A 27158-nucleotide genomic window follows, 5' to 3' on the forward strand; every position below is an offset into this window, starting at 1 on the left:
AGCTATTGCTAGGCTTTTGCTGCAACTTTGTGTATGGAAGATAGTTTTGTGAGGGTGATAGATTTGAGCTGCTTCTCTGCAAATATTTTCCAGTTTATTTCTCCTGTATATAGTATTGCCAAGCACAGTGCTTTGCAGAACTAATAAGCGGAAAACTCTCTGCTTCTTGAGCTGCGTCATTGTGATGTTTTATTATTTTGGAGTGAACTATGTAAGAAGCGTACAGTGTAGGGATTGCCTAATCTGTCACTGAAAATGGAGTGCTATGTAACAGTATACAGCAGCTTCAGAGCAGGGGAGACATTAGACAATGCAGTAATATTGGAACTTGCCCAGGAGTCAGATTAATAACTTTTAAAAATAGGAATTATTTTTTCAAACAGTGAGAAGTTTTCAGTGATGCTACAGACTAAGGTCTGAATCTGATTTTTCTCTCCAATACCCCCGTAATTCGCTGATTGAGAAGCTGCTTACTACAGCACAAAGCCCCGTGGAATATACACTCAGAAAACAAGTGTCCCGACAGCATGTTTTGCAGAGTGACTTCTGTCACTCAAGATAGGATAACTCAGGAGGACTGATAAGAATGCAGATAACAAAAAAATAATGTCCTCTCTTTCACAGCACTTCTCCATTGCAGAGTTTGAGCATCGTGTCCTCACTTAATGGTTCTTGGGTACTTTTCAATGCTGGTAGAGTTGAGTATGTCCCTCTGAGCTGCTATTATTGCTATTTCCTTCAATACATTAATGTTCTTAAACTCTCATCCATATATGCTTCTTGATGAACCTGGCATAACTTGACATTTGAGGGGATTTCAATACAATAGATGTGCCTACACACATGCCAGAATTACAATACCTTTGAGATCACGATTTTTCTGTTTGGTACATTCAGCAGTGTTCACTTTCCTTTCTTTTTTCTTTTTCCTTTTTTCTAGTCATTTTTGTTGATCTGAACTCTGAATTCTTCTTATTTTGTGTATCCCTTCCAAAATGCCAAAATATAAATCCTTAGGAGCTCCTTGTAATGCATCAATGATATTTTGAGGTATTTTGCTCTGGTGAGTATATTTTGTACCAATTCTTTTCTCTGCCTGTTGCAGAAAAAGACTCACAGTACTGATGAAGCCAGAGAAGGTGGTTGCAGGATGATATACTCAAGGCACTGACTTGCATTGCTACCACATCTTTTGCAAAAGCAGCAAATGTAGGCACCTTGTCACTTAAGAATGTGCTTCTTTTAAGCTCAATCTTTTATGCACTAGCTTTCTGAAATGTGTGTGGCTACTGTTGATAAAGCTTTTATCATAACACTTTGTGTGGTCAGGAAGAGTGATTTCTTCTGCTATTTCAAGACAGGAGCTGAAAGCATGCCCTTGAAATCTCTCATTCCCCCTTCCACTGCCACCACCTCCATACTGCCTTTTAAGACTGAGTTGACTTTGACCTTAGTCTGTCTTCTGTCCAAAATCCATGTCTCTGTGGTCTATTACAGTGTAGCTTCTCTTGGCATCCTTGCTGCTGTGTGACGATGACAGAATGGAGAGCGAATGCAGTCTCTGTGTAAATATTGCTTAGAGGCAAGCTAAATGATAAAGCGTTTTCCTTGCTAATTTTTGAGCATTTGGCCCAGAGAACTGGGGATGCACTGTGAGGTGATTGGAAAGGTTGCTTGGCTAGGTAGTAGCAAGGCTAAAGTCAGACAAAAGGGCCAATTAGCTAGCAAAATTGAAATGCTGTATGTCAGGCAGGGACACGCAATAAATTTCAGTTTAATTTAAAGCAGAACTTTACAATCTGACGTTACGAGGCCTCATTTCTTATAACTCAATGCCGAGTTGTACTTTAATCAAAATAATGGTTGTGATTTTTTTTTTCCTTGACACTGTTTGCTTGTCTGGTTAATATGACTTGCTTTCTTTTCCAAACCTCTGGATACTGGCATGCATCTCTGTGGTGGCTGCTTTACACTTAACTTTTATGGAACCCTAAATGGGGCAAATGCGTAAGTAATTGAGCAACTGCTGCTTATACAGTGTTTATAAATACAAAGCATTATTCATAATATTTCTAAATGTCGTTCCTCGGCTTGCTGGTCGGCTTAGGCACTAACAAGAAGTCCGAGTTTAGATGGTATTGATCACAAAGCGCTCCCTGGTCCTGATAGCGGCTGGGATCACGTAGAAAACATTCCATTGCTGTTGTGTAAGCATATATATTTATGTGTAAATGGTGGGAAACCGGCCTCTGCTCTTCCTGCTGTATTGTTTTGTGTCCTTACTCTATGCCGCTGTCAATTCATTGTGTATGGCGGTGGTGATATTTTACTGTAAAACTGTCTGTTAAACTGCCACTGTCATAAAGCATACTGTTGAATCTGTAGGCCCATGCCCAGATACTTCTGTTAAAATTTTCTTGATGATTTCAGTATACAATCCAGTGACCTTTGAAGCTTGACTGGTGGTAAGGGATGGTAAGAGGCCCTTTGCCGGTATTGAAACACACTTAAATATAAGGTTGGATTCGGCAGTTGTTACGTGCAGAGGATGTTGAGGTGGCAGATAAAAAAGAAGGAACCTATTGATGTAAATAGCCAGAGTATCAGGTATCTTTGAGACAGAGCCTTGAGGAAATGCAGGTGTGCATCCTTAGGAATATGCACAACTAGAGATTGTGGCTGTGTTCAAATAAATACATTGCTTTTTTGGATAGAGGACTGCTCTTTCTGGATACGACAGCTTTCAAGTAAACCCATTTATGTCTGCACATACGCTCTAAATCTTTCGCTTTCAAATACGAGAATCCATATGTTTTAAGTTACTGTACATTGATGCCATATAAATAAAAGCATACGTGCTTAAGTGTGCTTCCTATAATAACCTCAAGTTTCATCTTTATGATTTTGGAGCATTTAAAGTTGACCTTGAGATATTGTTTTCTCCCACAAATTAAATAAAATCCAGTAATACAGGTAAGCTGTAGCATGCAGTCAATCCAAAAGGGGGATATACTGCTTGAATAGAGGAATACTTAGACGGAGGAAAGGCTAGAAAAGGTGCCGTGAAGACATATGGCTGAAGAGACAGGAAAGCGTCAGTTTGATCCAGAAGCTAACAGAATAGAGATATGAGTCGTTTATCTAGGTCAAAGTAAAACGATAGGCAGGTTTACAAGTTTGATTTTGGTTTATCTGCCAGTCCTAACAGCAGATCGTAATCTTGGGCCCCCATGTAAGGTCACTGAAACCTCCGTCTCTGAAGAAGAAATGTTTAGCTGTCAGAGTCACACAGAGGCCAGCTTTCTTAATACAACTGTAACATTTACCTCAGAGCTGTGCTTATTTTGGTTTGACCCCTGGATTTTTCTTTAATTTATCCTGGACAGACAGAGCTTCGTTAAAGCTTAAGCTGCTTTATCTCGCATGCTTGTTGTTTTCAGGACAGATTTTTAACAAAATTCTCTGTGCAGATTTCATTGGTGAACAAAGAAAAGCACAACTTCCCTCTTGGCAGGTGTCCTGCCATTGTCTGCCAGGACTGTGGCTTGCTCGCGTTACTGTGACAAGTTGTTCTTATTTGGGGAAAAAGATGGAGCGGGCATCAGATTTTTCAGAGGTTTGGATGATCTGCACAGAGTGCAGGATTGCAAAGTGGAAAGCCAGGCTGCTCCCGTCTGCCACAGGCTTCCTGTGTGGTATCAGCAGAGTCATTGAAAACCTGTCTTGAATGGATTGCTTGGAAAGTGGGAGTAAAAATACCTCCCACTTCACGAGGATGTGGAGGCCTAACTAATATTTTGTGGATCTGACTCGGATGTTTGACTTAGAAGGCAGTGCATAAGTGAAAAACACTGTTGTCTGCGTAGGGGCACTGGGACGGAGAGTCACACGTTATTTCTCCAAGAAGGCTCTGTGGCTGTAGTTTTTTGGTTTGCTTAGGTCTGTGCAAATAGCAGCTGCGTTCCAGTCCACTTCGACCACCTGAAGCAAATAATGCCGTTCAGCTGACAGCAGCATGGCATGTTCTGTGCTAGATTTAATTAGAGACCACAGTTGGCCTTCTGTTCACAAGGGGGAGATGCCAGTTTGGTAAACTAACTGGAGACCCTGGCGGTTTCTCTCTGCTGAACTGTCCCTTGAGTTCAGCTCGTGTTGGAGATGTACCTAAAATGGGAAGGACACTGTTTTCTCCAAGACACTGCGGGTAGGTTCTTGCTTGTGAGAATGAGTGATATCCTCGGGGCTTTTTCTAGGTCATGTTACATCCCACCCATCACCTTTTTATTGTGATTTGCCTGTAAATGCTACTTCAGGGAGCCGCTGGCGCAGTGGCCCGTCAGAAAGGTAGGTGTCAGGGCACAGCCAAGGAACTGGGCGTACAGCAAGCACTCATCTAGAGATGTGTTACTGTGTATGGGAAGGCTCATGGCGAAATGGTTCGTAAGTGCAGTACTGCAGACCTCTTGTTTGGGGACCTACTTCATCAGCCGTCGTGCTCTAAGGACCGCCGTCACCCCAGTGCCTGCTTTTAACTCTGGGAACCGGGCATAATGGCAAGCGGGGGACGGCGCAGCGCGGCCCCGCGGCTCCCCCCGGCGCTCCTCGTCCGCCCCGGGAGGGGCGATCCCGGGGCTGCCCCGCGGGGCGGAGCGCAGGGAGCCGCCGCGGCCGCCCGCCCCCAGCGCCGCGGCCCATTGGCGGGGCCGGCGGGGGCCGGGCCGGGCCGGGCCGGGGGCGCTCGGCGGGGGAGAGCGGAGCGCAGCGCAGCGCAGCGCAGCGCCGGGCTGTGCCGCGCCCGGCTTTTCCGCCCGCTCCCGCCGCCGGCCCCGCGCTGGACCATGGTCGGGGATCACTGCAGCCTCCCCGGTGATCGGCCCGTGCTCGCCCAGAGCCCCAAGCCCGGACTAAGCTGCAAAATGGTCCTGCAGGCGGTGGGCAAAGTGCTGCGGTAAGGGCGGCGGGCGGGCGGGCGGGGGGCCCTGGCTGCGGCCCCGCGGGGTGCGGGGGGCGGCGCGGGGCAGAGCGGGGGCAGCTGGAGGCGCAGGGCGCAGATCTGGCCCGGCGCCTTGTTGTCCTCGGTCCCCTCGTGTCTGGAGCAGGGAGGCGGCTTTCGGTTCCCTTTGAATCTTGCGTATCTCCCCGGGAGGGCGGAAGTTTGGATACTGAGAGCTGCTTAAGCAGAAAAAACACTTGTCTACGCGTGGCACTGCCGCGAAGTTTCCTTTGTGGCCTAAACTAAATTTTCAGGACATGAGCGGCCTGTGCAGGTCCTCACTTTTCATTAATAATGCTCGTCGAATGGGGAGTCTGACAAAGACTGCGTATGCTTTGGCATGTTTTACACAAACATGTCTGAAGATGAGGGGAAAAAGTTGCTCATGTAGCTCAGAAGGGCTTGTGTGAGCATCGAGATGTGTATGACTGCAGAGACCAAAACCAGACTGTTTGGCAAAGGCCGCCGTAATTTGATCGGGGGAGCTCTGACCAGTTCTGATTCGAAGGGAAAATGTCACCACAAAGACCAGGACCAACAGCCTCGCTCTTGAACAACTGGAGCTTTTCATTCTGGTTAAATGTGCTCCGAAGAACAGCCTTGTTGCTCAAGCCTAACTTTATTTGGCAAGCTTTTGTTTGTGCCTGTTTCCTGCTATCGATTGGCAGTTGTTGAATGTTTGTCAACAGAAACATCGTTCCTCTCCTTCGTTGTTGACTCATGTCTCTTCCCTCCCCAAACTAGTTCAGAGGAGACGTTAAATTAGAGCATTCTGGTTGCAAGGTGAAAGAAAATGAAATTTACTGGGCTTAGACTAGACTCGAGTATTTCTTGCAGTGGGTTTTAAAGAATTACTGTCTTGCTGTACTTCATGTCCTTCCGTTAACTACCATTTTCTGCAGGAAAGAATTTATTAAAGAATTCAGGTTTCTTTTTCAGCTTTTGAACAAGTTTAGCCTTTCAGAACTGTTTTACATCCCTTTTCAGCAATTGGGGGGTGGGTTATAATTCAACATGGTGTTACACACTAAGTCATATCATAAAATACTTTTGGCCAGAGTCTGGCTATTCATGCGGTGAAACTTCTGAAGTTTTTGGTGGCTGTTCTATTGGCAGCACTCCCAGATGTAAATAGATTGGTGCCTCTGTAGTAAAGTATTGCCAAATCTTTTGTTCAGCATCTATGGCAGTATATTTTAAAGTATAGGTGGGTTCCTGTGACTTACCAATGAAACGTACATATTTTTGTTCGGTGCACACATATGAGAAAATAAAACTTTTTCCTTTCTCCTCCAACTGGAACATGGGCAGAAATAGTGCATAATTTGATCTAGCTTTTTTTCTGAGGTTTATTTTCAGCATATGTTATAAAGCCGTTGTGAAAGCAGGAAAAAGTTGCTGTCATATATGGAATATTTTGGACTCAGAAAATAATAGCATAGCTTTATTTAGCTAAAACTGTTATTAGGGGGGTGTGATTACTGTTTTCCAGTAGAGTTTTTTTTTAATGTGTCTGTCTTTCATCCTGGGTTATCATCTCTTATACCTGATCAGAGGGAAATGTGAAGTCACACAAACTTTCTTTGGATGATAGATGGGGACTCTTACTTCCCTTCATGGATGCACTTCAGATGCCTTATGTATGTTGCTTAATCTTGTTTGTGTTTGTAAAATAGATAAACTCGTCATATTCTGTAAAGAGTTCAGACAATGTAAGAGCACAGCTACCGGCCAGCAGCCTAGGTAAACAGTAGGTCTGACAGGGGTCTCATGACTGCAGAAATCATGCGTTTGTGCTTCATAAAAAAGTGCGAGCCCAGTGATAACGAAAGGAGAATCCCTTGGGACCTGGTTTAGGCTAAAAAAGGTGGCCTGCTGCTGGCAGCTGTGGTGGGATTGCTTTGAATGTAGAGCTTGTCCGCTTTATACTGGGTAGAGAACAGGCGGATTGACAATGCCGGTCACTTCTTGTGAAAGCAGATGTGCAGCGCAAGTCTGAAAAAGGGTGGCTAGCTCACCTGTCGACATTTATGTTGTAGGCATATGAAGTAAAATGGGATGAATCCCACCATTATTATAATGGTTTGCCATCTGTTTCAAAGAAGTGTGGGACAAAGTGTATTCGATGCCACTTCTAACCCTGGCCTTCTGCAGCAGTGCTGACTGAATTCTTTTGTAGTCTGCGCAGAAGATGAAGCGATGTTGAACTTCAGGATGAAGTAATTTTTCTTCTGTTAGCGAGGTCTTGAAACTGTGGATGTGATCAAAGCAAATATTTTGCTTATGTGTAGCCTGACATTATAAACAGCCTACTGTGTTTTAGTCTCGTTTCACTGGCAAAACTGGGAACCGTTGTCATCATGCCCCCCACCCCCAGCACTTGTAGAAATTTGCAATGGACAAGGGGTAAAGTGCCTGTCTCTTCTTTGAATATTCCTCCATTTCTCTCTCTCTGGGGGTTTTACTGGCTGTGAATTACAAATCTCAGTTGTTGCAGTGAGATACTTGCCGGTATGATTTTCCTCCATAACAAATGCGTTCTACAGTAGTTAAATGACTTTTACAGCCAACTCACTCCCTAAAGCTTTTAACGTTCGTGTTGTTTTCACTAGGCAGTATTATAGGTCTGCGTCCTCCATAGCAGCTGGGTGCCAAATAGTTTTTATGTCACACGCTAGCAATAATAGTTGCCAAGGGAAAAATCGGTACAGGAAGAAAGCAAGAAGGGATTCATGAGAAAGCAAAAAGGATTCACCAGAAGCAAAAGAAGAAAGATACAAGAACCCGAGAAGAGGTGAAAACGAGTGTGGGGGGAAGACAACTGAACCAGAAAGGGGAAATAAGATAACAAAAGCGACAGATGTGCTGTCAGGCTCTTTCTAATTAATTTTTTATGAAAGCTACTGTTAGGTTTATTATTCTTTTAAATTACTGGTGATTCAGCTGTGAAGAGCTCTGGAAATGCTTATACCTTTCATCACGTGGATTAGCAGACTGCATTTAACACTTCAGGCACAGGACCAAGCCTACACGCTTTTCTTAACAATTTACAAAGTTAAAAAGTATTAGAAAAGTGTCATCTCCCCTTATAAAGTAATCATGGCATAGCTGAGATGAAATTGTGTTTGTTCTTTAGCATAGTGTTTAATTAGAGCTTTCATTTCACTTCAGATGTTTTTGAAATATGTTAATCTCATGTTTTTCCCTCTCCTGTAATTATTAGCCCCTGGTAGGAGAGGAAAAAACAAAATGGGTGCAGTTATTCTGGTTCTTTTGTTTTCTACAAGTTGGTGGTTCTGGAGAGGGGAGGGGGAAGAGGGAGGAAAAAAGTGGGAGGGGAAAAGGGAGGAAAGAATATCATAAAAACTTTGAATGTCATTCTACTTTTTAAATATATTTAGTGTAGTTAATTGTTTGAGTTTTTGGCAAAACAGCCGATTACTGTTAGCTTTGTTGCAGAGGCAGGCTTTTTACTTGCATTGAACCGTAGAGGTGGGAGTAAATTTCAGCTGCACCTTCTCCCCTTAGGTGCCCGAGCCGGGCATTTGAACTGTTAATCGCTCTTCCAAGCAGCGTGCTGACCACCCCAGGACAGCGTTTCCCCTGCCTGTGTGCGCATCTGACTCCTGACTGAGGCGCTCCAGCACGGGTCAGGCCTGTGGCCGTGGCATGTGCTGTGCTTGGCACGTTGGGCCCGGTGCGGCCAGTCCTCGGGATCACTTACCAGGCAGCTTCATTGTCGGTGCGTTTCCTTTTGAGTCTCCAGTGAAACCTCGTCGCTCTGGGACAGCTGACTAATAATCAGTGATGTGGGGTCATGGTGGAGTAGAGCCACGGGTTACAGGGCCGTAATGTCATCAGCTAATGGCTTCGGATACAGTGCAGCACGTGTGATGTGTACACCTACTCCAGAGCGAGTGCGGGAATAGATGACTTCAGCCTCTGCTTTCCCTTGAGAGCTTCCCTTTTTTTACAGCAGTGTAGAGGGATTATTTGGAAATGAAGCCAAAAAAGCCCCACCTTTTTGGGGTAGCTTTGCAGTTAGCATTACTAGCAAAGTGGTATTTTTACAGGTATCTTCCAAGAATGCAGTAATCTGTGTCGAGTGATAGTGTGGTAACGATTGCTTTGATCACAGATAAATTTGCAAATTGTATAGCTGTCCCGCATTGTGCAATATACTTATAGCACTTACAAATTTTTAAAAATGAAATTCCTTTCATCTTCCTCAAATAATTCAGAGCAAGATCAGAAAGAAAGCAGCTTAATTTTGACATCAGATTCTGTTTCTCAGTGACCATGCAAAGTCTTCCTAAATGTGTTCCAAAAACAGGACATAGCTGGAGAGCATCAGTGTGTGTTTGGTGTGGATGCCATATTCCCACTGCCTTGAACCATATTGTCAGAGATAATTTTGGTTGGTTCTCAGTGAGATTTATGTACATAGATAGGACTAAAACAAATATTTTAAAAATAAATCCTGTTTTATCCTGGTTTAGGTTGAAACTTTTTTTTTTCCAAAAAAATTAGTCCAGTGTGCAGCTTTAGAAGCTAAATAGCAAGAACCTTGTTTAACATCAGTAATGCGATTAATTTAGATGTCTGGGGGGCTAGGAGAAAGAGGAAGAAGGGAGGGGAGCATGCCCAAAGAGTCTGTAGGCAAAATGCCATTCAGAGCCATGTAAACTATTTTTATCCTGTTCTTTGTATTTCTCCCTCCCATAACTTTCCATTGCACCAAAATAGTTCAAAATGTTTATGGTTCAGTGCAACCGACATCCCTAATTGCCATGCTGCGTCTCACTGAATTTTCTGTAACAAGAGGTGACTTCAGTGACAGCCGTTCTGGACTCTTGCTGGGCTGCTCAGAGAAACAGCAAATGATGTTGTGGGCCAGGAACATCTTTTGGCAACGCGCGGTGTCTTCGGTGTTTGCGAGTTCAGGGTTAGCACAGAAGTGCCCTGGGAGATGGTTCGTCGTCCAAGGGACGGAGCAGGCAGTGGCGAGAGCAGGCCCAGGCAGCGTTGCCAGTCGCGCGGACGCGGTGGGCTGGGAGAGCCTCTCCAGGTGGGCTGCTCTCCTGGAGCTGACAGGTGTTTGCATCTTGGTGCACGCAGGTAGCAGTGTCACTTCTGGTGGTGGCTGAGAAACTTCTAATGCTCTGCTTGAAACTGAGGCCCACGAAGAGCTGTCAGATACTTCTGTCAAAGATCATTTAACAACCCGGTCTCCTCTTGGAGCGCAGGATTTGAAGTACTGCTCTAGAAAGAGGCTGTGACTTATTAGCAGCCTAGTGAGTCACGCTTTCCTCCATTTCTTTGGGATAGTTGTCTGTTTATTCACTTGTATTTGCTGCAGGAGTGTCATGACGCTGGTGCGTTTGTAAGTTTGTGAACTGCGTACAGTGTATTAACTTAATGAAGAAGTTGGTGTCTTTCTTCATAGCTATTTTACAACGTTGAGCTGTATTTTGGTTACATGTTCTACATCCTGTGAAGTGATAGCCGGAGGGAGATGACTACTAAAATTCTTTACTTTGGTGTTTCGAAATAACCCTCTAAGGTTTCTCCAGAGCTAACGTAGGAAGGGTGCCTGCCTGGGGATCAGCAGTGTTTTTCCTCTGTTCTAGGGAGATGAGTATGTTTCTTTTTTTCTGAAGACCCCTCCTGGACGATTTGAGAAGAATAGATTTTATTGTAATCTTGAACTTCTGAAATTATTCAGTCCTCTTTTTATCTCGTTTCCTTGGTACGTGTCTGTTTCATTACAGGATTTGCTCCTCAGCTTAGCTTACTGCTTCTGCCTGGAAGATGATTTCAGTTTATATGCACACAGAATACGAGTAGGCAGCATTCATCCTTCCGGGAGTTTACTAGAATTCCTGGTTTGCCTCTTTACTTCCTGTGTTGTAATAGCTCCTTTTTTTGGTGCTGCTATTTATGGAGAAGATATCGATTTCTCACTTCAAGTTTCTATCCACCGCTCTGTGGTATCTCACCCTCTCTGTGCACCCCAAGCTCTTTACCAACTAGGTTTGTAGGGAAAAAGCACTTCCTCGCTAGAAGAGCTTTTCTCATTCCATTCTCAATATTCTCGGTTAAACTGCTGTGTTAGGAACGCGGTCTCCCACCAGTTGTTGCTCTAAGATGGGTAAGGCGAGATTTTTTTGTTCACTTATCATACATCTGTCTCTGTGACTACACCAAAATGTGAGTTAGTTAAAGAATTCCTTAGCTGAGTATTTTCTAATCCCTTTTCTTAATCCCTGGTGCTGTGGGGCTCCACGTAATCTCAAGCAAGACTTCTGCAAATTGTTGTTAAAGCAGGTGAGGCTTCACTTTTCTTTGAAGAACTGCCAGCACCTAGTCTATGGAAAGAGAAGGGTATTGGATGTGTGGACTAACTTCTTCATCCACCTTTCTGAAGCAAAATCAGTTTTATGAGTTCATGGAGTCCATTTAACACTGGAGCAGGGTTGCTTTGAGCTTGTCTGAAAATGCTGCTCTGTTATTTTTCCCGAGTTCATTTCTGTCAGGGACTGAATGAAGTTTAGACAAGTGGTTTTGCTTCAATTGGATAACAGGGTTTGGTTTAGAAGATAATCCGCAGGTGAAAGGAACATCATGGATGTTTGTGTGTTTTTTATTTATTTATGTTTTTAAAGAAGAATCAGCAAAGGATGCAGCTGTCTGTCCTCAGAAAGGCAGGTATAGCGACAGAGTATTGAAACTCCTAGGACAGCTGAATATCTGAAAAAAAACCCAGAAGACCATACAAAATAGATGGAGTTGGAACAAAGGAGGCCTGGGTTTCTTCATGGGGATTTCTGCATTCAGATGACAGGAGGGATGATATTAGGTGCCCTTGGTAGCTCCAGTCCCACTCCAGAACTGGACACTTACCCAAATTTGCTATTCAGTGCAGTGTGAGCATTCAGATGACAGGAGGGATGATATTAGGTGCCCTTGGTAGCTCCAGTCCCACTCCAGAACTGGACACTTACCCAAATTTGCTATTCAGTGCAGTGTGACCCATCACTCCCAATATATGCTGCCCATCGAAAGAAGGGAAGGCAGGGGAAACAAAGTTTGTGGTAAAATACAATGAAGAATCGACATAACGTAGAAGTCCTCAGTCTACATGTGAACGCCTTTATTTCCTTTACAATAAACCTGTTCAGGGGAAAGACAGGGGAAAGTATGGAATAGATGGCAAACTGTATTCTGTCTCTGCTAAAATAGTTATTTTTCTGTTGTTTTTCAGTAGACAGAGCTTTTTTATGTCTAGGTACATTATTTAAATACGGATTTTTTTTTCCTTTTTTTGTCATCAACATCTTATTAGCAGTCCAGCCAGCTGACCTGTTAACTGATTTCAGCTATAAGCTTTCTGAGAAGGATTCCTGATGAGTTCTGAGGTAGGGCCTTAAGTGCTGCAAAGTAGCTGGATCACTCAGTAATGACAGTAAACTATTCTCTTGACAGAGACTATTGGAATCATCTTTCATTTCTTTGAAGTGAAAAGAGTAATGCAGGTGTACGCTAGCAAGTTTTACATCAATACAAAACTAATATGAACTGTTTATTACTATCTTGAATTGAAACAGGACTTATCAGGCAAGAAATGCAGTCTGTGTTTGAAAAGTAGTTGGTCATGTTCATCCTTTGTTTTGAGGCATGATGATGGATTTAAAAAAAGAGTGTAAAAGCATGACTTCATACTGTGTTTTGAAAAGAAGCTCAGATTTAATCTCTGCTTGTATGAACTGCTTAATTGCAAATCCACATGAACAGCTGAAGATACTGCTTGTCATTTGCATGTGCAATAGAGAACAAAACAAACTAAGCACACAGATATTCATCTAATTTTAATATTTAGTTTTTAAAATTACTAGTACAGTAGATTTCCTTAATTAATTCCTTAGCTATGTTTTCAGCTTTTCATTAAAATAGTTTATATTTCAGGAAGCCCTTGAAAGTAAAACAGCAAGTTTGACTGTATCTGCATTTTTGTTTTTCTGCTTGCTAGTGGGTCAGTACACATCTGTAAAGATGCTTCTACTTAAGCTTTTCTGTCTCCCGTGAAATATCCCCTGAAAAGTAAGAAATCAGTCAGAATAGTTGCTGCCATCCTGTAAGCCAGTTAACACTGGTTGAGACAACTGTACCAGTAACTAAACTCTTATCCTCCCTACCACTTTTTTCCATCAGTCATTCAAATACTCTTCGATTATGTAAAAAAAAAAAAAAAAAGAAAGAAAGAAAAAAAATTCTTCCTCTACTGTATATAAAGCAAAATTTTAACATGCCGTTTTCTAGGAAATACTGAAACAGCAGTGTACTGTTGATGACAAAACTGAAGAGAGAGCATTGCAGAATTCTGCTGCAAAGTTAACACTGTGTGGTTAGATTAGTGAATGTTTCCTCCATATCATTTGTTAATGAAGTTATCTAAGATAACGCTTTGATTCCTTTTACCTTCAACTCTCCCTTACTCTGTGAGGAGACTTGATTTGTGTCTTCAAACCGTGGATTTCAGTTTTTCTGTTTAAGAAGGCAGTTCATAAATTAAGACTGAAAGGTAGGTACCCTTTCTGATCCTCACATCTGATCTGAGGCATGCCAGGAAAGGTGGGACTTCCCTGAACTAACTTGGGTTTAAACTGAAGCCAAACTATTATGAAAAGAAAAGCAAAAAATCCATTCTTCAGCTTTAAAGCTGCCATTGAGAGAGAACTGCCCATGGTCTCTGGTAACTTACAGCAATTAAGTTATCCTTAATGTGTAATTCATCTACAGTGTGAGGGATGAGTTTGTACAGCTTGATACAGTGGGTCTAAATTTCAGGTGGGGCTGCTGCTTCACACTGATATTCTTTGCTCAACCTGTTCAATAACCAATGGCTTTGTAGGTAATTGAATTACCTACAGCTGTGTGTCTCAATGCAACGTGCACATGTGTGTGCTTTAAGAAGAAGTTTACAGGTGCAGGAATGCAAAATTGCTTGTGAATAGGGGAAAAAACGACCTTTTTCCATGCTCTAATATACTTCACTATTGTTTACTGAAGCTGCTGCACAAAGGCTAAGATGTTTGAAGTAGTACGTTGCTACCCATGTTTCTGTGTACGCTCTCACTTGTGCTGCCCTAACACTTTTCTGTCGAGTCCTCTTGCAGTTCTTTTAGATGTAAAAGAGATTGTGTTTATGTGCGGGATTCAGCTGTTGCAATCCAGTTTTCCGTGTGACTGCATATAGATGACGTTTCAGAGGTGGAATTGTGTATGTAATGAAGTAGCAAGACAGATGCAGAAGGCAGTTGATGAATTTGTTTTCACCCTCTTCCCAACAAAAATAACTTACTTATCCTTCCAATGCTAGACACTTTTTGTGCCTGCATAGTTGCAACTTGCCCAGTCCTGCCGGAAGTATGAAAGACAGCCCTTCACTGTTCCCCGCCTCTGGGGAGCTGGAGAGAGACAACAGCTATGACTGAGCTCAGCTGCAAGCTGACATGTTGCACCATGTTGAAAAATATTTATCTACTGAGAGCACAGACTCCAAGTATTTTCATTAACTGTTTGGGGACTGTGTCACGCAGTCCATACTTGCCTTCTTTTGTAGTGCACAGCACAATTCTAAAGTACATTTTAAAGCCTTCTGGTAGACTTCTAAAAGTTGACAGTTGTAAAATTAAGATTACATGTACATTAAGCATTATTTGTACCCACCCTCCAAAGCATAATACATAGGTAAGGCTGGGGGTAGTGAGCTTGGCCTGCATCTCTAATATACTTCCCTTATGATAGGTTTTCCTCAGGCTACAGTAATACCTAAAACCAGCTGCTGTACTGTTAAATGTTTTTGCATAGTACAAAGGTGGTTTGCAAGGGAAAAAAGTGGTGAGGAAAGTAAACCACTTGTGTACAAAGACAAACCTGTCTGCAGGTACTCTCTGATATTCTGTGAGCAGAGTAGACTGTCTGCGTTTGTATGTCTTGGGCTATATAGCAAGAAGTCTGAGTGCTAAAGCCAGGTTGCCATGGTGAAATAATTCCTGGCTATTAACGCACACTTCTACTCTGAAAAGCAACTCTGTGTAAGCTACATTGTGAAATCCCACATTTATAAGGCCATGAGGTTTCCAAATCAAATTTGCTCAGTTTAGAAATAAAGACAGCTTTGCACTCTGCCAGCCTCACGATCTCCATTTGGATTGGAAGGTGGGAGCAGTAACCTCCATGGTGTACACGTCCTCCCCACTAATGGTTCTGGTGGTGAACTGCTGTCCTGCAAAGGACATTCATCTGCATGTGCTGTCCTGGAAAGGTGACAGGGCTGCATCAGAATAACCAGGAGGAGCAGCTGCTGTGAAAACTTGGATTTAGCCATGATACATTATTCAAAAAAAGTCTATTTTATTGTGTGCAAGTAGAGGATTACAGGAGAGAGAGAAGCAGCAAAAAAAAAAAATGCTGGTTAAGTTAACAGACATGCCTAAAAACGTGCAGGTAACAGATGTTAACTAAGAAGTTTCCATGCTTTTACCACTGGGCATTTACATTTTCTTTCAATTTGCGGAGTCTGAAAACCTTAAATGAGGGATCATTTTTTCCTCCCCCCCCCATTGTGTTGGTTTTAGTTTTTCCTTGCTCTTTAGAAGCAGTCATTTTGACCTCCGGGGGGGTTTCAAATCACGTGTTGAAAAATTCTGCATATTATAATAAATTGTATAGGATATACTTTTCCTGTAGTGTAAAGGGGCTTAAAACACAAACCAAAACTGTCTTACAGCCTAAATCTTATTGCAGATCACTGTTCTCACTGTTCATTGTTTCATAGCTGCTGCTGTGAGAGATTTCCCCTCTACAGCAAATATCATTTGTAACCGAACCAGGATCTACATTTCTGCCATTGTCTATTCTTAGTTGAGAGACACTCTTCTCCTTTGCTTATAGGTTTTAACCAAAGAAATTTAAGCTGTGCTATGGATCTCTACCTTGAACTGAGATGGTTTCCACTACAGAAAAAAAGTTTCTGCTGACTTTAGAGAGCTAATTCAGATATCAGCTTTTACATATGCAGGTACCTGTGTTTAGATGAAATGAATCCCATTCCTACTGTCTAGCTGCAATATGAGAGTAATAGTTAGCAAGCCTCTCAGAGGGTGTAGAGCATGTGTTTATCTGCTGTAAGAATACAAATGAGATTTTTCTTCTAAAGCTTGATGCTCTTCAGGAGGATCCTTGTCCGTGTACTGTCTTTGGGGTTGGAAGCCTGTGCCCAGGGACTGAAATGAATTGCAACTTAACAAAACAAACCCCCAAACAAAAGGCTCCAGCCCATGTTTTGAGCTGATGAACTTCTGAGAGCACAGGACAGAGATGCGGGTGGAAAGTGGCCATGGAAAGTCAACACGAGACGTCCTCTTGCGCTCCTGTGTGTTCTGCGCCAGGGCCTGCTCTGAGAGTGCCCCTCTGGGGGAGGAGGATTTGCGAGTGGAGAAGAAGGCACGCAGCACAGCACGTGCTCAGGCAGGCGTAGTGGGCACAGCTGCGATTTGTTCTGTGCCTGCTCAACTTTTGGCTTGCTTGCTTAGCCAGAGAGGTTGCCCACAGCTGGGGAGGTAAAAACAGCAAAACCAACAATCTTCTCTCTCTCCCCCTCACCCCCAATCTCGTATGCACTCTGCACTCGGGCGCCCAGGGGACCCATGACGCACTGTCCTGCTCTGTGGTTTGTTCTGAACGTTGGATAAAATAATTCTTGCGACACACTTAACCTATGACCTACTGAATCTCTTTTACCACAGACCTAACTTGGCTCCACATAGAGCTCCTGAGAGTAAACATTAGGAAAGGTTTGTGCCCTTTTTCTTTCCTAATCCCCAAATTACCAAAAAATGGACTTATATCAAATCTTTCAGGAAAAGAATCTTGCTGAGCCTTTGTTTTGGCACTGACTGGTTTGGATACACTTTGGAGGGCTTTTTGGCATGGAGGTAAGAGGACAGATGAAAATGAAGAACAGGGTATATGCTTGGATAAGAGAATTTTCTGTGTTTGAGTTGGTGAATGATTCCTAAATTGCAGCACTGGCTTCTAGAAATAAATAATCCGTTCTTCTCCCATCTGACATCACTTCCCTCTCGTGTTGCCGTGACCCAGTGCCCTCCAGCCCCTCCCAGGAGTGCTGGCTGGAGGGGAACCTGGACCAGTGCAGGGATTATATAGTCAGACAGCCCTTGTCAAAGGCAACTGGAGAAGTGAGATGCATCCTCTAGTCTTAGGGGGAGGAGTTTTGGCAGGTACACTGAAAGAAAGGAAACTCTAGTCCAGCATGTTTTACCACAAGAATGCACTCTGCGCATTTTTGTAGCATTAACCGAGCTGTTTGCAGGCCCAGCCTTGCCTCGGTAGTCATTCTTCCCAGAGTTAAAAGAGAAAAGAGGGGATCCTGAGCAGAAGCGCAGGAGCTGCAGTAACACCTGGGCACCACCACCTACTTAGGAGATTCAGCAGTGTGTTTCCAAGGCAGTTATATGCCGCTGACACACTGGTGCATGCCAGCATCGTGGCAAACACTGAGCTAGCGATGGGGGATGAAAGGCGAGGGGAGAGAGTGAGGGGGCGGGTGGGGAATCGCACGGAAGGGAACGGAAAAGCCCCATGTACTGGAGACAGATACGTAGTGTGTGATGGTGCCCCATGTTCTCCTTGCTCTGCCGGCAGCACCAGCTGCAACTCAGTTTGGCCCTACAGAAAGTTTTGGGCTTTTTGCTGAGAAGCAGCATTATGAAATAACGTTATGGCACTTGTCATCCTTAACATGCCTGCCATGCCTTGGCACCGACTGTTTACAGCACAGCATCCGGAGGCCAAGCAAAGATTGCCTTTTAAGGGCAAGAGCCACTATGAGAATCCAGAAGAAAAAGTTTCCCTGGCATGTAGGGTACATTCTTCTTTCCTCCTCCTCTTAAATAAACTATTAGTAACTTTTAAAAACAGAACAAAAATGAAGAAGCAGGGCCAGAAATGCTGCCAAAGATATTTTATTCTGTGCAGCCCCCTTAGAGCTGCAGTGTAACTGACTCCTGGACTCCTGGAGTCAGCTCCCAGGGCGAGAGAGAGAATAATGAAACTGAGGTCACGGGGGTCTGTCACAGACTTGTTGCAAGAGGAAATCAGAATGGAGCCATCTTAAAAAGCTTAGTCTCCTTCCCTTCCCCAAGCCCCGGAGAAATCGTCTAACCACAGCAATCTGAACAGTTTAGTTGTATGATACAGTGGAATTTGGCCTTGCTTTCTAATACCTTACACAACTTCCCTTCCCATGCCGATTTTTCTTTTCTCTTCCTTCCCAATCCTGAATGTATATGTGTATATCTAGGATTCATGTTCTGGGTGTGCCATCATGTGGCATTCTCAGCTGAAAAGTTAGCTGTGATGTGGGGTAACACAGTGCATGGGATTGTAGGAAAAAAACAATCGCTTCAAAATCTACTTGGGAAATGTAAGACCAAGTATATTAGTGGTTAGAGGAGGCTAGTGCTGATACAGAGTCTGAGGCAAAAGAGGGTTGCAGGCTGCCCTTAATAGCATCTAGCAGACTCTGCATCCTGGAGAAGATGGTAATACAAGAGATGCTATGACTGTCCATCTGTCCTCTCCATCCTTTTTCAAAAATAAGAGGAAGGGAGAAATATTTTAATCTCCACAAAGATACAATATCATACAGTCTCCCTTTTTCTCAAAGGGCAACTACAATAATGTTCAAATGAAACACCTAATTCCCCTTCTCTCACCTACCATACAAATATTGAAAGACCTTAATTACCAGCACGTGACTTTGAGGTGCATGGAGCTTTTAAGTTTTCGGTCCTTGTATTTATCTGAGAGGAAGAGATTGTAGATTGCTGTGGAAAATGGGATGGCTGCAGTGCGAAAATGGACAGCCTTCAGGAGTTTGTTGTTGTTGTCCTGTAAAAACTGACGTAACCTGCTTCTTCATTGTTCTTGGTGGGAGTTTGTCACTGGCAGTCATAAATTTTAGCTCAAAAACTGTTTCCTTCCTGCTGTGAATAGGTTCAGCACTCCCATTACTTAGGCAGAACATTCCTAACCAGAAGCTAACTGATGACTTCTTTCCAGTAAAGCACCTATGGGGGGGGGGGGGGGGGGGGGAAGCTAACGAGTAAATCCGTTAGCAGTTAACTTGCTTTTCCTTATAAAGCCTTAGCCTTCATGGATGGCTGAAATCTTTGGGGTTTTCCTTTTGCAGAGAGAGTACATTAGGGGGGCAAGCTTGCGTTTTCAAACGCTTTACATCCATGAGTTATATTGCCTCTTCTGTTCCCCCATTTGATTCCTTACCCAGAGAAAGGAGAAGTATCCAGTATAACGTCAATGTTGAATTACCACCCCTTGGAGTTTTCTTCATTGCAAAGTATAAAAACATGAAAGTTTTCATATAAAGACTGGCCTATAAGATGCTGTTAAAATGCTGGCTAACTGCCTCTCTAATTCTATGTTGGCTGATGTTTTAAGAGGCTAACCCCCATCCTCAGATTGCCAGGAAAGTAGATTTTGGCAAGAGTACTTCATGCTTTAATACTTCATCTGTGGAGGATATTTTAAAACATACCTTTTCACAGAGAAAGGAAAAATTGCATGATGAAAATTAAAGGCCAAGATGATTATTATATTCAATAGTATGGAGTACACGTGGGTAAGGTGTAGTATGGTGTTGCTGTCAGTTCATCTAATTCTTGGGAGACTGCAAATTTGCCACAAAAACATTTTAGTTGGGAATGTGGCCTTTCAAACCACAAATTTTCCAGATACTGAGCGATACAAATTGTAGTGCAAGACTTAGATTACTCGAAAAGAACCCCCAAAACTTCACATAACTTATCTTATTTTTTGACCTTTCTTAAAATAAAATTTTCTTTTTATACTATTTTTCTATACATTACTCTCAACTGTGGGCTCTTAATCTCCTTTCACCAGCACTGCTTAAATAGGTTAGATTATCCCAGCCTAAAATATGCCTTCTAGATTTGCCTTTTTTTTTTTTTTTTTTGGATTGCATCACTTAGACTTGGGTAATAAATAGGATCAGTTACTTTAAAAAATTGTTATTAACCACAAATAAGCATCTTTGTCCTGTGAAGTTCATAATCTGTGGAGATTTTTATCCCAACTGATGTAGAATGGCTTGTGTGTGTGTGTGTGGGGGGGGTTGTTTTGCTTGTTTTGTTTTTTTTAAGGTTTGTAAATGGGAAGTCAGAAGTTTGCCATGTAAAGCCTATTAAACCTGCTCTGTTGACTTCCATTAGAAAAATCAACATGTTTGAGACCTGGTCAGAACTTGAAAAAATAATTTTTTTTTTTTTAACTTTTCAAAGTTACACTTGTATGTGGTGCTTGTTTCTAAAAACACTTTAATACACCACTTAACAATACTGGTGATTTGCATTTAAAAAAGAGGGGAAAAAAGCCACTCCCCTCAGGCTGGTTAGTTTGGTGAGGAAGGTAGGACAGAAGATGGTAATCGAAGCAGTATGATTTGTCCTTAAAGAGATTCGATTTTTAGATATAGTCTAAGAAACTGCACAGCTTGCTGGAGATGGCAAGAAATTACTATAGCCGTGTTGGGTAACTGATTGCCTTTGGAGCACAGGAATCCTGAATTGGTAGGGACAATCTTAAAATTGTTAATGATCGGTTTAATAAAGTTTGGCATTTAGTGAATCACTAATATCTCCTGTGTGATCAAACTTGTAATAAATCAGGCTCACAACCAAAAATACGGATGCCTGGTACAATTCCAAAATAATGTAAACTAAATCAGGTTACGAAGCACGTCCATAAGATCCACTTAAAAGATGCTTCTTCAGCTGTATTAGACTGCTTCCCATGTGTTTCTTTCCAAACAAACCAGATCAGTTAAAAGTGCGTCTTTATTATTCACACTATGGACAAACTTTGAACCTTACAGCCAGTTTCTGCTGTGAAATGGGGATAATGTTTTCCTCCTGTGGTATTAGAACTAAATTAATGCCTTCATAGTGCTTGAAGATGCTCCAAAATGGGGTTTTTTAGACCCAAAAAACCACTGGGCTTCTGATCAAGAAGGAAATGAAAGAGAGATTAGAGAAGGATCCTGATTAACTGAGATGATAAAGAAACCTGGGACGTTGGCATTTTTACTTGATCTTAATAAAGCAGTTAGTCCAGGAAAGTGATCATCATGGCCCAGCTGGCCTGTCACTTGCTGCAGTTGCCATCGGCATGTCTTTCTCTGGTGAAACGCAGACAACCTTCCAGCTGCCCTGCTTTCTCAGCAGAATACAAAGCAGAGTGTGGAAGCCCAGCTAGGAGCAGCAAATCTGCAGTGAATGTGCTGTCTCTGGCTGGAACCAGATTGTTTAACCTTCTTCTCAGACGTTTCACGTAAGTGACCTCTTCTGCCATCTCCCATCACTTTTCCCTCTTTGCAGCTTCCTCGTGGTGTGACTTGGTCTGTGGCATCATATTCAGTTGAGTGCCTAAAACCAAACAAACATAACCTTATCCTGGGAGTTATCTGAAGAATTAGTTTGTGCTCTAGTTTACCTGTCAATAAAAGCTGCTGAGTGGTGTTTCCTTGGATTCCCTAAAGATGTTTTCTTCCCTTAATTAGTAGTTAAGCATTGCTGGACAGGTTTTTGGTCTAACCTCTTGAATGACCTCTACCAAACTGCTGCCTAAAAGCTACTCCTCCAGCTGCTCTGGTGATGCAGTTGACCTGACATGTGAGTGCTAAGACATGTTTAGCAGAATTCTCTTGAAAGACATAGATAAACAAATGAATCAGGACTTTGTTTTGCTTCAGGGTGCCTATAGTAGCAATATAAATTGTTTTGAAAGGTACAAAACTTTTTGTGGTCTGATCAGACATTTAGTTAAGTTTTCCAGTAAATAACCTACAGATGATGGATTTTGGTTTTCCTGAATCAAACAGTACAATTCTAATGTTACCATTGTTTTTCCTTCTGTTGAAAGCAGGCAAATGAGCTGTTGGTGAATGTGCTTCTTTGTTTGCTGCTACATTCTTCACCTAGAAGGGTCTTTCGGGACATCTCAGAAATGGCTATGCAATTTTGCATATTTATGTACTTAAAACATGAAATGAAAACTTTAGGAAGGCCTATTGAATGTAAACCTTTTACAGTATGTAACAAAGGGAATAAAGGATGCTTCTCTTGGCACATTTAGAGTTGGTTCCAGGTAGATGGTGTTTTCTTACCAGCCTTTGAAACAACTCTGAACTTGGAGGGAGGAGAGAGCAGGAGGAAGGAAGATAACTTCTAAATGTTATAGTCTTTGCTAATTCTAGTAATTGTGAATGTGAACGTATGCACTTTGGTTTATTTGGAATACAGAACTACTATTTGTTGACTCTTAATAGTATGTAATCATGTTTCTCTGTTTTCTCCATAAGTGCTATAACACTAGTTTTGTGAGTCTGTAAAGAAAACACTTCAGTACTGACAGCTTCCAAACTAAACACACAAGTCTACACTTCAGACTTAGCATGATTCTGTTAATACTAAGAAGCCTGATGTTACAGTCTGAGCTCTGCCTACTGGAAGGAAGAAATGGGGTCCTGAGCAATTCAAAACTTGGTGTTTTCAAGACTGGGATTTTTTTTAATTTGCGTTTTAATACTCTCTGGATCTGTAATATCCCAATCCCACTGTATTCAGGTCATGAATATCTGCTGATAGGAACTGTGGTCCTGCTTTAGCCCTTAGCAGCTGCAAAAGATTAAAAAAAAACAGTTTGTGCCACAGATGGTGATTTGACATTCAGGTTTCAGTAGTGTGAATAAACCCTTTGATACTAGTGATTACGGGCATTTTACAGGTTCAGTAATGATGCACATCAGACAGGTTTTTTTGTTTGTTTGTTTTTGTTTGTATTTTAATAGATCAGAAGCTTTGGAAAGGGGCAGGCCAGGGGTCCTTCAGGAAGTTTATGTTTGAAATGCTCCAATTCCAGAACCAGGCAGTTGTGGAAAGACTTACAGTCTGTTGGAAAGATGAAAAGTGGCTGCATGTGCTAATCCAACAGAAGACTGTAATTTTGTAGAAATGAGGGGGGTTTGAAATGGGGAAAGATTCTGAGCAAAGATGAGGTAGACTCAATCCACTTTCTATTCACTGAAAAGCTTGCCTCAGACTTCCTATGTCTGGCTTCCTTCTGTGGTTTCCCTCCACAGCCTGGCTCTATGACAGACTGCCTTTGACCTCTTAGTCTTTCTCTCCCCACCTCCTCTCAGGATACTGCTCTTAGCTGACGTGGCACAGCATCACGCCACTCTGACCTGGGGCCCTTGGTTTAAGTATCCTGAAGTAAAGCAAAGACCCAAACTGCGTTCTACCCAAAGTTCTTCTGATCACTTTTATCCCCAAGTGGTTTAATGCAGTTTGTCAAACCAGTCTTTTAGGCTGAAGCTTTCTGCGTGTTTGTTATTAGAACCATAACCCTTTTCATTTTCTTGAACAGTCAACTTATCCCTGAATGCCTGAAGTCGTCCCCCCCTCCCAAATAAACCCCAAACAAAAGCTAACCAACCTAAAAAAACAGAGTACATTCTGCATAGACCTTAATGTTGTCTGCCAGAGGCCCAGCAGGTGTGAAGATGCTGTATGGAACATGCCAGGCCTCATTTCAGCAGCGTAGGAGTAAGTGAGCCAGTGCATGGAATTAAGCAAATCAGTGGCCTCGAGAATTTTTTTATTAGCTCAGGGCCAAGTACATAGTTCCAACTGGATTTATGCTGTTTACTGTCAGGATAAGGTAGTTTGAAGTCTTAGCATGGTATTCCTGAAAAAGGAAGAGGTCAAATACATTGCTTCATCTGGTCTGAAGTGAGGTTACAGACTATTGAAGGAGATGGTTCTTTTGATGCTATTATGTTTTCCTTGAGTATCATCTCAAGTTCTGTGAAAATCTGAAGTCTCATGCTCAAACATACATTAAGCATACCTTAAAGCATCTTTAAACACCTTAAAGGCAGGGCCTTCTGCAATTCTTCTTTTCCTGGACTTCTCTGTTTCTTATCTATAGCTCATTTTTACATGCTGAGGTTCAAATGAGATCTAGCAATATAAGAGTTTGGAGGCAAGAGTTTGACTTACCGTGTCAGCCAGGAGTTGTTGGTCTAACTGCGCAGCCCTTCTGTATTGAGCCTTATTACACTGTACAACACCAGACTTCACATGTCCTAAGACACAGAGAGCAGCTATGAGAATTGCCCAGGTTATTTTGTTAAATAAACCTGAGAGAAATCTCACAGGCTTTGTTTGAATTGGAATGTACTTCTGTGAAAAAATGGGATGGCTGCGAGTGCGCGACAACAGCTGTGTTTTAAAGCAGTCTTTTTACAGACGAGTTTTAGTTTTCATACTGCATTTGTACCCTTTAAAAAGGTGTTCTGCGTAACAGACATCCTTCCTCAAACGTTCATTTCTACGTTACCATGTGGAAATGAATTGTGACTATCTTTCCCTTACCAGAAACCTACTATAGTGGTTTCTGCACATCTGTGGTTTATAAATATATTGCAGGTGTGTAAGCGTGAATCATACTGCTGTCGTGACGTTTTGCTTGATTTGCCCTTGATGATGGCCTTCTTGAAGTCTGTCTAGTCTTAAGTTAGAGAGAAGTATGATGAGACTTAATGTAAGTTCAAGAGAGCTCTTGAATATGCCAAGGAGATAAACGCATTTTGCGGAATGTGGTTTGTCTGCTTTTCTGAATCTAAGTGGAAGGTTATTTCATCACACAGCTCTACCGGTAGCCATTTGTTCTGCATTTTAAAGGATTTAACTCAGATCTTTCTGGCTCAAATATACTGGAAGTTGAGAAAGTGAGTGTTACTGTCGTTATCGGTTTCTTGTTGGACTCGTAGATGTTCACTTCCAGAAGACTTCTGGTATCTCAGAGAATGGAGGGCTGGAATAGTGAGGAGAGCTGTACCTCTGACTGAGCAATGCCAGTAAAGTTGTGTGGAAAGAGCATTTTTCCAACTGAGAAGTATCCTCTTGCAGCAGTCTGTTTTCACTGTTTCTCAAGCTCCCATTCTGCAGGTGAAAGCTAACTATGATGCAGCAGATTGTTAATATACTTCCATTAGAGTAGCTCCCTCGGGCGCAGTGCCACTCTGCTGTCACCACTGTTCACAGGCATAAAGAAAGACTGTCACTCTCCCAAATAATTTGCTATCTAAACTGACAAGATAAAAGGACGACAGAGGTAGAACAGCTCAGTCTGACATTTCTTATGCCATTCAAAATTTTCACAGCTACTTGAGAAAGGGGATGATTTCAAATAAACTTTTTTCTAAAACTATTTTTTGCTTCAGTAATAATAAAAAAGCTGGAGGAGAGAAGGCAGGAGGAACAATATAAACACAAATACACGAGTTGGAAGAGTTTGGATAAACTGGTTTCTTTCAGGTTACTGTGGCTGCTCCTCAGCAGTAAAGGTAACCTGTCTTTTCTAATCTTTTGCAGGAAGTCCAAGGGAAAGCCAAATGGTAAAAAGCCAGCACCGGAAGAGAAGAAACTTTACCTAGAGCCAGAATACACAAAATCCAGAATTACTGACTTCGAATTCAAGGAGCTAGTGATGTTACCGCGAGAAATAGATCTCAACGAGTGGCTAGCCAGCAACAGTGAGTACTGTGAACATATACCTCTGAGCTTGCTGTCCACACCCAAACAGGCATTCATTTATCCTGTTTCTTTTTACTGTCTTCAGTGCTTAGAAAAACACTCGATGACTATTTAGGCATACTGCATAATGCATGTCATTATACCTTGAGTAGTAATCAAGATGTCTTACTACGCTCCCAGTGTGCTCCGCAGCATGGAAGTCTTGATATATTTCCTCCTTCCTACTCCCTCACTGTGACACTGAGGACATCAAAATTTTTAGTGTTCTTTTGAGGACCATCAGTTTCCCTTTAAAAATAGTCTGCTAAACCTGCTGGTTCAGCATGTTTTTCAATGAAGCCATTGGTCTTCCAGAAGCATTGTAAAAACAGGCAGTTTATTGAGACTTGTATACAAGGCAAGTTATGCTTTAAACCAGACATTTTTAAGTCTTTTGGACGAATTTCTTCTCCCCACCCTTTCCAAGTTTTGGTGGAATTGTTGTGAATTTAAACTGTAGTCAAGCTGGAGCTCAAAGAAGTGACTGACTACAGGTTAGATACTCTGACTAAATGCTGTATAAATTCCCCTGTGCATCTCATTTCTGATTTACACTAGTTTCCTGTGCTTCTACTTCATCTGCCAGTTCTAACCTGCAGGTATGACCCAGTCCTGCTTGTATGTGGTAGTAGCGAGCAATTGCTTTAAACTGCACACTAGGGAAGTATCTAGACACTCATTAGGAAAAAGTGAGGTGCCTTCTGAGGAGTATTAAAATGCCAAATATCTTAGGAGAGTCTTAAAAAGTGGAAATGTAATAGTTTTCATGCTGTTCTTTTTTTTTTAAAGGAGGTATGTCATGAGAACTAATAATGTCATTTTCCAGCCACTTCTAAACTGCATTTTAAGTCCAACTTCAAAAGAACTCAGCAAATTGCTTGCCTTCAGCTTAGAGTAGCATATTTGACTATAAAGGTGAGGTTGATGACAGAGACACTTTCCAGTCTTGCTGCTTAGTGAGTAATAAGAGCTGATGCATCATGGTGCTTTCATCTTAAATCAAAACAAGAGCTTTCATTCTCTGTACCTTTTTGTTTTGCAGTTCATCATTAGACTCATTCAGCTAAATCATGTTTAAATGTGTAAGCAAGCTCGGGACTCTGAGGTCTCTTCATTTGCTCTATTTAAATAATTGTCTGGGGGGCAATCAGTGTTTGAAAGTATTCTGTACTTACAAATTTCCTTCGTGTTTATTTTTCAGCAACAACTTTCTTTCATCACATCAACTTACAATATAGTACAATCTCAGAATTCTGCACAGGAGAGTCGTGTCAGACCATGGCAGTGTGCAATACGTAAGTCACAGCATGCTCAGTATTTACTCTTACAGGGTTTTCATGAGGTCTTCAGAGTTGCCTGGGGGTGGCTATTGGTATTTGATGGAGTTGGGCAAGTGTGCTCGA

At 42.2% G+C, this 27158-nt stretch overlaps 1 protein-coding gene across 4 annotated transcripts in view; it reads left to right on the forward strand.

Annotated features, from left to right (window-relative positions):
- Positions 1-27158, forward strand: part of MOB2 (MOB kinase activator 2) — a 117548-nt gene that overhangs the window by 81262 nt on the left and 9128 nt on the right. For 3 of the 4 annotated variants that reach the window (XM_026092769.2, XM_064513154.1, XM_026092768.2), the window contains exons 2-3: positions 25555-25715; positions 26957-27050. In XM_026092769.2, coding sequence (XP_025948554.1) covers positions 25555-25715; positions 26957-27050 — 255 coding nt within the window. Of the gene's footprint in view, positions 1-4685; positions 4949-25554; positions 25716-26956; positions 27051-27158 lie in introns of those variants that run through there. The other variant, XM_026092767.2, reaches the window with a different exon arrangement.

Source organism: Dromaius novaehollandiae, chromosome 5 (genome assembly GCF_036370855.1).
Source record: "Dromaius novaehollandiae isolate bDroNov1 chromosome 5, bDroNov1.hap1, whole genome shotgun sequence".
Taxonomy (NCBI): Eukaryota; Metazoa; Chordata; class Aves; order Casuariiformes; family Dromaiidae; genus Dromaius; species Dromaius novaehollandiae.